Source organism: Bos javanicus, chromosome 29 (assembly GCF_032452875.1).
Source record: "Bos javanicus breed banteng chromosome 29, ARS-OSU_banteng_1.0, whole genome shotgun sequence".
Lineage (NCBI taxonomy): Eukaryota > Metazoa > Chordata > Mammalia > Artiodactyla > Bovidae > Bos > Bos javanicus.
Genome location: NC_083896.1, coordinates 32,281,875 through 32,295,126, shown reverse-complemented (window position 1 = coordinate 32,295,126; position 13,252 = coordinate 32,281,875). Strand labels below are relative to the sequence as shown.

Here is a 13,252-nt window from a genome sequence, read left to right as displayed (position 1 = left end):
CTTGGAGCTGAGGTGGGATGACTTAACACTCTCAGAAATCCAATTAAGTCCCCTTTCCCATTGATACGGCGTTCATCTTGCCAAATGGAGCAGGCAACTTGCGAGGAGACTCTGTGTGTTCCGTGCTGCCAGCCTTTGCCGGCCAGATGCCAGGCACGGGCGGTGCGAGAATACAAATTATGTAGTGGATGCCCCTAAATAGCAGAATCTGTGCTGCTGACTGGCGGCATGTGGGGCAAGGTGGAATGTCTTTCCTTACGTTCAGCTGGTCAGCACAAGTGGTGACACAGCAAATAGAACACTTCATCTGAATTCCAGGAGGCAAGTCGGAGCTGGAGGGGGGTGTGGGGGGGGGTGCTTTGCAGGTCCAGAATTATGTAACTAAATACGCATGAGTACAGCGCAGTTGGGCTTCCCTGATGGCTCAGTGGTAAAGAATTTGCCTGCCAATGCAGGCGAGGAAGGTTGATCCCTGAGTTAGGAAGATCCCCTGGAGTAGGAAATTGCAACCCACTCCATTGGGAAATATCATTGTCCATGGGAAATCCCATGGACAGAGGAGCCTGGCGGGCTACAGTCCATGGGGGTTGCAAAGAGTTAGGCATGACTGAGCAACTGAGCACACAAACACAGCATAGTCAGAGATAGTCAGAAGTCCAGGTTTACAGTATAAGTTGTTAGGAAACTTCTGGCTGTCAGAAAGAAGATGGGATAACACAAGAAAAGACTTCTGAGAAGTGAATGCAGTGGTATAGTGGGCACTAGTTTGGGGAGAGCTCAAGCAGCAAGACATAGGGCATGACCTGAAGCGTGTGTGTAAGATTCTCCTAACTTGGTGACCAGCCCAAAAGCCAAATAGTGAGGCCATTTGCTTGGGATCTTATTTTGCTCAGTTTGTATGAAATCACTGAATGGATATCAAACATACAACCCAGAGCAGGGAGAACCCAGGATTCCCAGGAGTTTATTTTAGAGGGTATTTATTCCTCTCTGCATGGCTAGTATGTAATGTAGCTGTGTCCATACATTTAGAACTTCCAGAACTATATTTCACATCTATGTAATGGGAATCAACCCCCTTTCTTCCAAAGGGGTTGGTGTCTGGATCTGTGTGATTTACATACTCAGACTTAAAATTATATTTATTTTAATACTATATCATGACTTTAATTCCTGGAGAAGGAAATGGCAACCCACTCCAGTACTCTTGCCTGGAAAATCCCATGGATGGAGGAGCCTGGTAGGCTACAGTCCATGGGGTCGGAAAGAGTCCGACGTGGTTGAGCGACTTCACTTTCACTTTTCATGACTTTAGTGGGACCACTATGTCCCCATCTCTTGGATTAACTTCCATGAAAATTTTATGGTCACCAAATCCAAAGTCAACATCTTGATTTTTTAAAATGAATAATAGGAGCAAAATGTTGTTGGGTGCTTATTCTGTGGTAGATACAGTGCAAATGGCTTGGCACAAATTCCTTCCATCCTCAGATTAACTGTGTCAATGGGCACTGTGATCACCTGCTTTACAGGTGAAACTGAGGCTAAGGCCAAGGTACTGATAGCTGTAGAAAGGCCAAGCTGACGCAAACTCTTGTCCACCTGAAGCCAAGCTTGTGCCCTTAACCACTCTACCCCATGCCTCCTCAGTTCTTTTAGAGATTAAGTGCATTCCCTATAGTTAGAAAACCAAAGCCTCATAGCTAATTTAGCAAAAAAAACAACAGGTCTTTGTATGGGATATATATACATAAATATATATATATATAACTTTTTTTTAAAATGAGGACCACGTTTTTTCTTAAGTCGTTATTGAATTTGTTATAGCATTGCTTCTGGTTTATGTTTTATGCTTTGGTTTTTTGGGCACGAGGCCATGTGGGTTGTTTGGAATTGTCCCTTACCTCCACACCTCAGCTCCATCGCATTTAATTAAAAAAAATACTCTCCTGGAGAGAAAATGTTTGCTCACTAAAACGGGAGTGTATGTGGATGCTAGGTCTTTCCTGGGTCTGGGTTGGTGGTTGCCAGCCATCTGGTCTCTTTCAAGGCTGTGGAATTCCCTGAAAGAATAGTCCATAATCTTTTTGATTTTTCAAAATTCTGAACATTATTTAGAATTTTTAATTCCTGGAAAGGGACCTCTCCTGGGAACCTGCCACAAGAGAACGGCCTGCCGGTTGCGCTTTCCTCCCACGTCCCCTGCCAGCTCCCCAACCAGCTGCACGGCCTCCTCCCTGCTCCCTCCCCCTCCCCAGCGGGTCCCTGGTGGCGCTTGCTTCCACCCAAAGCCTTTGTGTGATGAAGTCTTTCAAGATGGTTTCCCTGTCTGGGGAAAACACATGTTTCTGATCAGTCTGATGAAATACACTTCCATTAAGGAATAACTTCTCTGTTTTCTACTTTCTTCCTTCTCCACCTTCCCTATCATCTCAGAGCCCCCAACACTTAAAAGTACTTCTCAGACCTGACTGATTAAATGGCGCCTTCTTGCACATCACACACACCGGCTTAGCCTCTCCCCTCTTCATCAAGGCAAAGGGAGAAAGGTTTTCATTGTACAGGAGCCAATCCAGATAGATGAGATGTGAGCCGGGTCTCTTCCACCTCATGCGTCATCACCGGGACCATCCGCTCTGTCTGACTCCTTCACTCTGGGTGATGCAATTTGCCGACTGAGCCCAGCTGGCTCTTTGTAAGTTAAAGAAGGCTTCATCTCTTTGGCCCTGAAGAACAGAGAATTAAATGGGAGCTGTCATCCTGGAGAAGAGTTGACATATCCCTTCTTGAGGTGGTTTTTCAACTGTCAACTCTATCAGTGGCATATTTGGTACATTGTAAATATGAATAATGACACTGGATACCCTAGATTTGTTTTTATGGATATATGGTCCTGTGTATTCATGAAACTCAGATTCTGTGCACGTGTTCTGGGGAACAGTACACGTGCAAAAAGAGACTTTAAACAGCAAGGGACTTGAATCAGTGCTCTGCGTTCCACTTTCTCTGTTACTAGGTTCAGCATCAGCTAAGGGAGGACTCGTATAAATTCATTATAACCCAGTGATATGGTGAAGTGGAGGATGCTGAAGTGAAGGGAGATGTAGATGCCTGAGTGAGAGATTTGTAGGTGACAGCTTCAAAGAATGTTATATTTCCTGACTAGTAAGATGTTCTCCGTGTAACACACTTCATTTTTTTCTGGGGCCAATTCTGTGTCATTAGCTTGGAGGAAGTGATGTAAAATGATGTGTGTTCCTGATTCTCATGGCAGCTAAAAGGCAATGGTGGATCCCAACCAAACCCATTTTTTCCTTGATGTCTATGGTTGAAAATCAGCCTGCTTTTCCTTGACAGCATAGTCATGACCCATCAGGAGACATAACTAATTTAGTGCAAGGAGGTGTCCTCTGTCATGCTCCAGCCAGCCAGAGAGGTCAGGCATCTCTCTGTGTCTTTGTGCCACCTGCTAGGTGGTAACAGCTCAGTTGACTTTCCCTATCTTGTCCTTCCCAATCTCCTTCCAACACATCCCCTATCTCACCAGAGGGGGTGCTATAGTATGGTCAGACAATTTTTAAAAAATGTATTGTTTCTGGGGACCTGACAAATTGTAGTAAATTTGAGAAGGTGAAAGGGATGACACTGGACTTCCTATGAAGTGTCTAGCTCTTCTTCCTCACAAGGATGGAGAAAATTGGGTTCATCTCACGGATTCTCTTATCTGAGTAATGGATACAGGGACTCTGAATCTTACCTTCATGATAATCAGTGAAATAAAAGATGCAACTTAAGTTCAGGAATTTCTGAAGACTGTTTCTGACAATATGAACAGTATGCTGTATATAAATTCAGACCAATGACAAAATGACTGGTTTGTTTTTGTGGTTAAGCCAAACGCCATTTATTTTTTCACAAACAACTATATCCATGAATACTCATATAAAAAATAAAATGAATATGGTGACCTTAGCAATATTTTCCTTTAAGGGCATCAGAGGCAGGTGATGAGAACAGGAGAGTTAAACTTGATAAAGATCTTTTCAGTTAAAAAGAGTCACCTGTTTACCTCTTTATCTTAATCATTGGGTAACTTTGAGTCTCACATTAGACTGAAAAAAGAAGACTGATATTTGAGTTCAGAGATCTGTATTGGAAATTTTAGGAAGTTGTTCGTTAATTAAATAATTGCTGACATTTATTGAGCTCCCACTGTCTTGAGCTGAGCACTGGAGGTGATGACCAACTAATTGCCGTCTTTAGGGAGTGTAGGAGGCAGATGTACATATTGAAATATTCCTTTGGGGTGTTCTGGGCACTAGAGGGCACCTTGTGGGGGTGGGGCGGAAAATTCTTTGCATAAAGAAAGTGCCCTTGACTGAGAAAGACTGAGAAATGCCCTCTGTGTTTGGTTTTCCTCTTGACCTCCCATTGCATCTTCTGTGCAGCTTCCTCCTTTCTGCTCTGAATCCTCTTCCAGCTTGGACCACCATTGATTTGTTTGATTGTTATTCCTTGACTATTGGCCACGCAGGTCAATGAAATCAACTCAGGCAAGGTATCAGATACAAGACCAGGCCTCAGTTTCATTTTGGAAACTTGGAGATTTAAGTCCCAGAATGACAAGGACATAGAAATGCTGTGACAGTGTCTTTCTGTGTTCCCCCTCGCCCATCCTCCCACCGTTGTCAGAAAGGTGCCCTCTCCTGCTTCCTCTGGTAGCATCTCCCCTTTTCCTCTTAGAGCTGCTCTTCTTCTACTGGCACCTGCTTCCTCTGCCTGACTTGCAGCATCGAGAACAGAATGAGTATTGCCATTTCCTACTCCACCCCACCTCCTCTCCTTCATCTCTAGGGTGGTAAAGGTTAGTCCTTTGGGGCAATTGACTTGGCATTTCCAAATGAAAGGGGGAAAAGAAAAGGGAAGATGCCACAATAAAATTATCTTAATTTAAGGTTCAGACTACAACTGCAGAGAACATCTGTTTTGAGGCCTGGTGTTGTCTTTGTAACCCAAGAGAAAAGCAGGGTGAGATCAGATTGGGGGCCCTTAGCTTTCCACCAGATGAAACCACCTGCAGTCTGGTTGGGCGGGCTCAGGATCCTGTTCTCCTGGGGTTCCTAGCTCCCCACCAGGAGCCTGGTTCTCTGCTCCAGCCATGATTTCAAAGAACACTGGTTCTTCCACCATTTTTGCACATGCCATCGTACCTCTCCATCCTCCAGGGACCAATTTAGGACAGTTTACATTAGAATTCACACTTACGCTACATGAACCCAGCGGCTCCAGGGTAGCCCGCATATCTGCATGACCCAGGCCCAGTTGGGGCCAAAATTCCAAGACAGGTGCTCAGTTCACCTCAAGGAAAGGAACTGTGGTGTGGAAAGAACCTCAGATCCTGTAGCCTTGATTGGCAGCTCCTCACCACCTTCTGTGTGAGCCGAAGTCTGAGCTGCTGCGAGAGAAGTACGTGCTGTCTGAACCGGTGGATTTTCAAATGTCGCCTGGTCTGTGGATGAGGCCCATCCATCCCACATTGTTGGGGCTGCAGATGCAGCTGAATGGGTCGTAATTACAGCCTAAAGAAACGGCAGACAGCGATGAGCCAGCCCAGACCCTTTTTCTCCTTAAGCCCATGCCAAGCTGTCTCCCGCAGAGAATGCTAGTGTGGTTACCCTGAAGCGTGCGTGCCCGAAGTCAACACATCCAGGGCAGAGGAGACTGTTAGATTTCCAGAAATCGAGTCTGAGCATCTCTCTGTTCCTATGTATGCTGTATCCTCCTTGTTTCTCAAGGGTGTCTGCGAACAGACCAAACTGAATGACAGTGAGTGACTTGCCCTGCAGTGTGGTATCTATAAACCCAAGGAGATGCCCAAGCTGTGAAATGACCGTCTTTTCTGAACTGTTTGACCTTGGGCAGAATGACTTATTCGCTCAGAGTCATTTTTTCCTCTGGAGATAGCAAGGCTGAACTTGACTATCTCTAAGAGAGTCCGTCTAACTACAACATGTGATGAAGCCAAGACCTAAGGTTTTGTCTCCAAAGAGGCACCGCAAACATGATATTCCTTCTGAACCTGACATACAGCTTTGCTGTGACTTTTAAATACAAGTCTGCAGTTTCCTCTCCCAACCAGGCAGTACTGGAATATCTAAAGTGAGGTCCAAGTTGGGTAGGTTCTGAGGGAGTTGGGTTGGAGAGATTTTTTAAAATTAGATATGATCGTTCTCCTAATCTGTCCATAAGACAGTTCAGGTAAATAGAGGGTCTACCTTACTCTGCAAAGGGGGTGGCCATGGAGAAGATTTTTTTGTGTGATTTCTCCTACGTCCTACCATCTATGTGCGTGTATGCTCAGTAGCTCAGTTATGTCTGACTCTTTGAGACCCTGTGGACTGTAGCCCACCAGGCTCCTCTGGGATGTCGCAGGCAAGAATACTGCAGCTGGTTGCCATTTCCTACTCCAGGGGGATCATCCCTACCCAGGAATCGAACACACATCTCCTGCATTAGCAGGTAGATTCTTTACCACTGCCTGACCTGGGAAGCCCATCCTACCGTCTATTGGCTCTTAAAAGCAGTAAGAGTGATTAAACTTTATTTGAGCTCTTTTTCCTGACCTAGGCACTGTGCTAAATTCTTTCCTGCATTATCTCACGTAATCCTCCAAGCAACCTCACTTTCAACAGGGAAGGACTGAGGTTTGGGATTGTTTAAAGGACTTCTGTGGAGTAATTCAGCTGGTGAGTGGGGTCAAGCTGGAATTTCAGTCTAAGTCTTATTCCAGAGTTTGTACTACTCAGGCTCCTCTTGGTTTTATCCTGGAGAACTTTCCCAGGGCAAACAGGCCCCAAGTCCTCCCCTCTCCGCAGCCCGCCCTCTCCTCCTGGCTTCCCCCCTTACTTATCGCTCATTGTTTATTGTACCTTCTAAACAATAGCTAATGAGTCTGTATTACACGGTCAGGGGAGAGCCAGCCGTGATTTTTATTCCCTGAAACAGGGATGAGGTTGTGACACAAAAAGGTTAAGTGGCTTCGGTGAGGTCACAGAGCCAGCCTGCAGTCAGCGACAGCCCAGCTTGAGTCCCCTACTTGGGTTCCTGAACTGACCCTAAGGCCTTTGGGCATCCGAGTTTAATTAAGAGAGTTCTTTTCATTTTCTCCAGTTTTCCATTTTATGGCAGCTTGATAACGGTAGATATGGAAGCCCCAGGCATCTTTCTCCCTGTAGGGTGCTTTTCAGTGACTCAACTTATCACAGAGAAACCACTTGCTTTAGAGTTAAGCTTTAGAAGCCTGTTTCTGTGTTGACAGGGTGACTGTTACCTTTTTTTTCTCAGAGAAAAACAACCACAAACGCAAAGCGGGAAGGTTGTTAATTGAAAAAAAAATTTTTTTTTTTCAATCTTACATTTAAACCAGTAAATCATCTGTGAGTCATAAACTTGCTCTGCATTAGCCGTTAGCGGTCTGGATGTTTTTGCACCTACCTTTAATAAAGCGTAGTTTAGCTTACAACTCTGAGATTCTTCAGTTTTTGGTCAAGATTCGAGAAATAGACAATTTATTCCACTACACTTTGGAGAGGGACAATCTTCAGGATCTTCCAGGATTGTCTAAAATTAGGTGTATTTTTGTATTTCTTTTTTATTGATACTGGAGTACAGTGGAGGGAGGAGGATAAAAGAGAAACTTTATGTGTTTTACATACTCCATGTTTCTGAGGGAGCTCTTATAAAAAGTGACTGTTTTCTTGGTGTCATTAATGTCTGACTCCACACCCCTGCCCCTCAATGCCTGATGTCTGTTCTGAACCCTTCTGACATGATGTCTCTAGTTCGAGGAATTTCAGCGCTTGCTGGGTGTAATTCCCTAAGTCTTGGGAATGTTTGAAGATACACTTCTGTTTTCTCTCAGGTGTAGGAAGAACAGACTGCTGCATTACAAGCAAAAACAAAGTCATTCCTGGTTGATTTCTCTTGAGTGCCTTAAGAAGCAGATAGGGTCTTGAAACAACCTGCCCAAGGGGCTGGAAGGCAGAGCTCAGCTGACCTTGTTTTATTAATGGGAGAACTGAGGCACTAACAAACCGGAGTGGACAGGAGTGCTGGGGAATAGAGCTTGTGATCAGCCAAGCCAAAGGTCAGACCTAGAGGTAGGTCTGCATTTGTTTAGCTCATTTTCACAAGCCCTAAGTATCAAACTCACTCAACCTTTGTATTGAGAAGCTTTGGTGGCAAAGTAAAAGTCCCTAGTGACCAGGGAGGTGAGAGTTCACTCCTTACTTACTTGTGTGTGTACTCAGTCTTTTGTGTGTATGTGTGTCTGACTCTTTGCAACCCCATGGAATGTAACGCTCTATGTTCCTCCTCTGTTCATTGGATTATCCTGGCAAGAATACTGGAGTGGGTTGCCATCTCCTCCCCCAGGAGATCTTCCCTACCCAGGGATTGAACCCATGTCTCCTGCGGCTCCTTCATCTACAGGCAAATTCTTTACCACCTGAGCCCCCTGGGAAACCTGATAGTTCAGAATTCAGTGAATATTTATTGAGTGTCTACAATGTGTCAGGCACCATGCAAGGCACTGTTTTTTAGGATATAGTAAGATACAAAGTGGAGGGCATGGCAACCCACTCCAGTATTCCTGCCTGGAGAATCCCCACAGACAGAGGAGCCTGGCAGGCTACAGTCCATGAGGTCGAAAAGAGTCAGACACAACTGAGTGACTAAGCACAGTACACATGATACAAAGATCATCTCAAGTCCATAGGAACATTTAGAAAAAAATCAGCTTGTGTCCTACAGAGAATAAAGATTTCATTTATCGAAATTATCAATTAACAAAGTGGGATCATTGCAGGCCTGATTGGGTTACTCAAATCCCAAATATGTAAAAAATACTATAACTCTGTCCATATTAAGTGCTCCTTGTCCTTAGGGAAGTTTCATCCAGATGGGAGGTTGGATGTATAACTTCTGCTAACATCAATATTCACAACTGGCCTCCTGCAGGGTAACTTTCCTGGAAGTCGGTGGTGGCCCCTGGCTATCTCCCAAACCCCATTCCCTGATTTGCACAGTCAAACCTTTCAAGCTTCTGGGCTTCAGGACTGGGTTATAAAGGATGACTGACAAGTTGAGCTGTCGTCATTGAGGAATTGAAGGAATAAACTTCCCCCACTGCTGGAGTGGACAGTGTTTTTGGATCTATCATGGCAGGCTCTTTGAGTGTCTAATTTGCAGGGATGGGGGTGGTTAGCAGTGTTTAGGCTAGCCTGGAAAGAAAGCTGAGAAAAGGACTGAGGGAGAGACAGGACTTGCTCTGAGAAAGCTGCATTTGAAATAGAATACTCACACCTGGATTAAAAAAAAGCCAGCATTTCCTTAACATAACATTGCTAAAACAAAATTCCCCAAAGCAACTCCTGATTTGCACAGTTCTTTTTGCTGATGTATTCACAGTAGGTAAGGCAGGATTGGTTCAAGATCTCTTTCTTGGCTGCTCATTTGAATGTGCAAATGCACAATTCATTCATGCGCTCTTTCCCCCAGCTTTTCCCAGGATCTGATGGGTCTGTTCTTGTCATCTGGGGGCCAGAGCTGTTTTCTCATACCTTTTGGAAACACAGCTGGATGACAACAATCCTTCGTCTATCAGGCTTACCCCCGTACAAATACTTTACTCTGCAGAGTCACTGGAAGACGAGCATAATCTGAAGTTTGAACCAGGAGCCCGAGATTTGAGATTTATCTTCTCTTCCTGGCTCCTTCCCTCTCTGGCTGTGGGAAACCTGTAAATTACTATACTTCAAGAGGAGAAAACTGGAGTTAGATGAGGTAAGCAGGTGTGTTAAGACTTATCAGAGGCTGAGGTTACAGTTATAACCGTGTGGTGGGAGTTCAACATATGCTTAGAAATCAGGAAACAGGATTAAAAATAGCTTCCTCTGAGGTTGTTCAGAGAGATTTATGTTTACTCTTTTAGTTCATCAAAGATAGGTATCAATGCCTGGCTCCCAATACATGTATGTGTGTCTAGGTGTGCACCTCACTGTCTACTGCTTGATTTGTTAATTAGGACCACCTCTCTCCGTTTATAACCAATGCGCCAGTGGCAAGCCATTAATTATGCAGGGGTCATGTTAGGGTATCCTAAGTGTCTGGGCTTCCCAAATGGAAAAGGGGGCTGAAATTGTGATTCTGTCATGGCTGTGAATGATGTACTCCAGAAACTTCAAACCACAGAGCTGTGCATCATGTTTTAGACAGTGGCAATATGAGGATTGTCAGTTTTATCTAGTAGAGGAGAATTTGTGAAAGAAAACACAAAATTTTGGCCAGTGGTGACATAATTAGAAGAATAGAACCACTGCTGTAGGGAAACTGGAAGTTCTAGGAAGCCCAGGACTGGATTCCAGTTTGGGGCCCCAGTTCTTGACTTTTCTAATACTATAGAAGTCGTTGGGCCTTTGTTTTGGGGTCTCCAGGAGGCAGCCTTGGGCTCCATCCGTACCAGTGGCAGCTAGATTCTTATTAAGGGCAGCTCACTTCTTAATTGATTTCTTAACAATGACGCGGGTGGGCTCTGGGAAAATCGAAGGCTCCTCCGGCAATACAGCCCCGATCCCTGAGTCACTAAGCGGCCGGAGTCCAGTATTCCCAGAGCCCTTTGAGGACACTGGCTCGGAGCCCCTTGCTCGCACGCACGCCCCTCCAGCCGCTGCCTCACGTCCTGTGTGTCAGTCTTTGTGAATGAATGATGGACACGCACTTGGAAAACTATGCCGCTCCCGGGAGGGGGCGGGAGCGGGTGACCAAGTCCTCAAGAATGCGTGGATAATCAGACGGACTTTCCCAAACTGCCGGGGTGGCCCGGGCACCAGCCAGCCCGCCCGCTCCGGGCTCTTCTCCCCTAGGTAGGAGGCTCAGCGGCCCGCCGGCTCCGCGCGCGGCTCCCAGGCGACCTGGCCGCAGAGCGCGGGGAGCCGAGGGCGCGGCGGGCACGGAGGGCCCCGAGCTCCGCCCCGCTTCCTTTCGGTTTGGGCCGTGGCCGGTGATTGGCCGAGGGTCTCGGGCCCCGCCTTCCGGCCGCGCCCGCCTTTCGTCGCCCCGCCCCTGAGTCGCCCCCTCCCGCCAGGCAGAGATCCTGAGGGTGGGGGCCGGGCGCGCAGATCCACGGCCGGGGCCCGGCGCCGCGAGCTACGCCCCAAAGAGGAGGGGAGAGCGCGCGGGCGAGGGAGGGAGTCGGCTCTGGAGGGCGAGGGCGAGCGCAGGCGGCTGCCCGCGGAGAGGAGGGAGCCGGGCGCGGACGAGGAGGGAGCCGGCGGGGCGCAGGCGAGGCGGGACCCGGCGCGCGCGCACTTTCCCGCAAAGTGCCAACTACCCCGGAGAGAGTTCCGGGCGCTCACTTTCTGGGCGAGGGACAAAGTCAGCGGAAATTTGAGATTTTAAAGAAGAAGGTCCGATTCCCCCCGTCCCCTTTCCCCTGTTACTCATTCCCATTAAAAAGAAAAACAAGAATAACAGCAAACTCGCTCTAGCCCCGTCTGTCCCCCCTCCCCACTCCTGGCACCATGAAGGCGGCCGTCGATCTCAAACCGACTCTCACCATCATCAAGACGGAAAAAGTGGATATGGAGCTTTTCCCCTCCCCGGGTGAGTGGTAACTGCCGAGACCCCCACCCCAGCCCTCGGCCTCTGGCCTGGGTCCCCTCCACTTCTCCCCCTGTGATCTTCCCTTCCAGGCAAGTGGTGCGTTTCTGCCCCAGCTGCTAAGCAGGCGATGCTGGTGGCAGCTGGAAAGATGTAGACAGGAGGAAGAGCTGGACTGTTGGTGGCCCGATACCCTTGTTGGGGGTCGGGGGAGCGGGTGGTATTTATTTTCACAGCTGTGTTTTTGTGAGTAGTGGGAAAAAGCTTTTAGAATGTCTAGCACCCCCATTCCTGCTTTCTTGTTTTTCCAAATGAGCGGGAACCCTCTGGCCTTATTCTTTAACGTTAGTGAGGGTGGACACTGCCGCCTAGGACATCATCCCCTGACCCTGCCGACATCGCCCAGAGTTGGAGCTAGATGGAGAGCCCTGGGGAGTAAGAGCCCAAAGGGTGTCTAACTGGCTGGCCTTCAAGCACATTTTCAAATGTCCTGCCTTCCTGAGCTCGCCTGTCACATGTTCCTTTGCTGGCTAGTGTCTCTTTTCGGGGTTGAGGGTATGGAGATGGACGCAGAGCTGAAATGATCATCTTAACTCGGGGAAACATCCCCATTCTGTTTATGCAGGTTACTTCATCCATTTTTCTGATCTGCCATTAATTTGTCCCTTGCTACCTAAGATCTGTGAGAAGAGGGGAAAGCCTCCCAACACCAAACATGATTTGGGGTCTTTGGTTGGTGTGTTATCCAGCTCTTGGATTTGCAGAAGAAAGGGATAGGAAAGAAATTTCAGTTTATCTTAGACACAGTTTTTTGTGCTAAGCAGTTTCATGGACTCTGGCACTCTAGAATTTCTGGAATAAATGCAGTTTGAGAAGAAAAGTTGCTTTCTTTTAGGATAGGAACTGCCAGCTGTCCATAAGAGCTTCATGATTTTGGAGGTAAAGGTATATGGAAAGATGTAGAGGGACAAGCTGATGCTTTTGGAAAATAATTAATCGCAGTAACAGGCAGCTCTGTTGTATCTGATGATCAATAAGTTCGGCGGCTGCTCCCGGTTCTTTTGCCTCCACCGTAATTAGTTGCTTATTTTAACCCTTTCTTAATCTGTTTAAACTTTGAACACAAGCCAAGCTGAATTTTTGTCATTCGAAGATCTTTCAGAGACCTTAATAGAAGACATAGCGGTGGGTGGTGACTTCTCTTAGACCCCCTAACACTCAAGCCCAGGGTTTCTGGGTTGCTCCCTGGGAGGTACAGAAAGACTAAGACTGTTGTCACAGAGATGCTGAGATGAACTAGAACCTCGGAGACATTTCAGGCACAGAGAGCTACAGTTTAGAAATGATGCTGGTGTGATGGTGGCCTTGGGGGCGGGGGGCGGGGGCAGTGTTAAAGAAGCCAGAATAAATTCTCTTAGTCCCAATTGATGCTAACCATTTATAGAGGAAGTGAAAGGAGAGTTCCCAGCAAAGACAGATCTCAACTAATGCCTCCTTTTCCTAAGTATGGCTTGTTTATATGTGTGTTTATGGGGAAGAGACAGATTTGGTTGTCTGGGAAATAGCGTGTGGATCTGTCAGTTCAGAAACCTAC

The 13,252-nt window shown here is 46.8% G+C and overlaps 1 protein-coding gene across 5 annotated transcripts in view; it reads left to right on the top strand.

The window, feature by feature from the left end:
* Positions 1–13,252, top strand: part of ETS1 (ETS proto-oncogene 1, transcription factor) — a 138,950-nt gene that overhangs the window by 52,682 nt on the left and 73,016 nt on the right. Inside the window, exon 1 of one of the 5 annotated variants that reach the window (XM_061406414.1) lies at positions 11,221–11,661. The exons of 3 other annotated variants lie outside the window; for them this stretch is intronic. In XM_061406414.1, coding sequence (XP_061262398.1) covers positions 11,580–11,661 — 82 coding nt within the window. In that variant the 5' untranslated portion in view covers positions 11,221–11,579. Of the gene's footprint in view, positions 1–11,220; positions 11,662–13,252 lie in introns of those variants that run through there. One more of the 5 variants, XM_061406411.1, reaches the window with a different exon arrangement.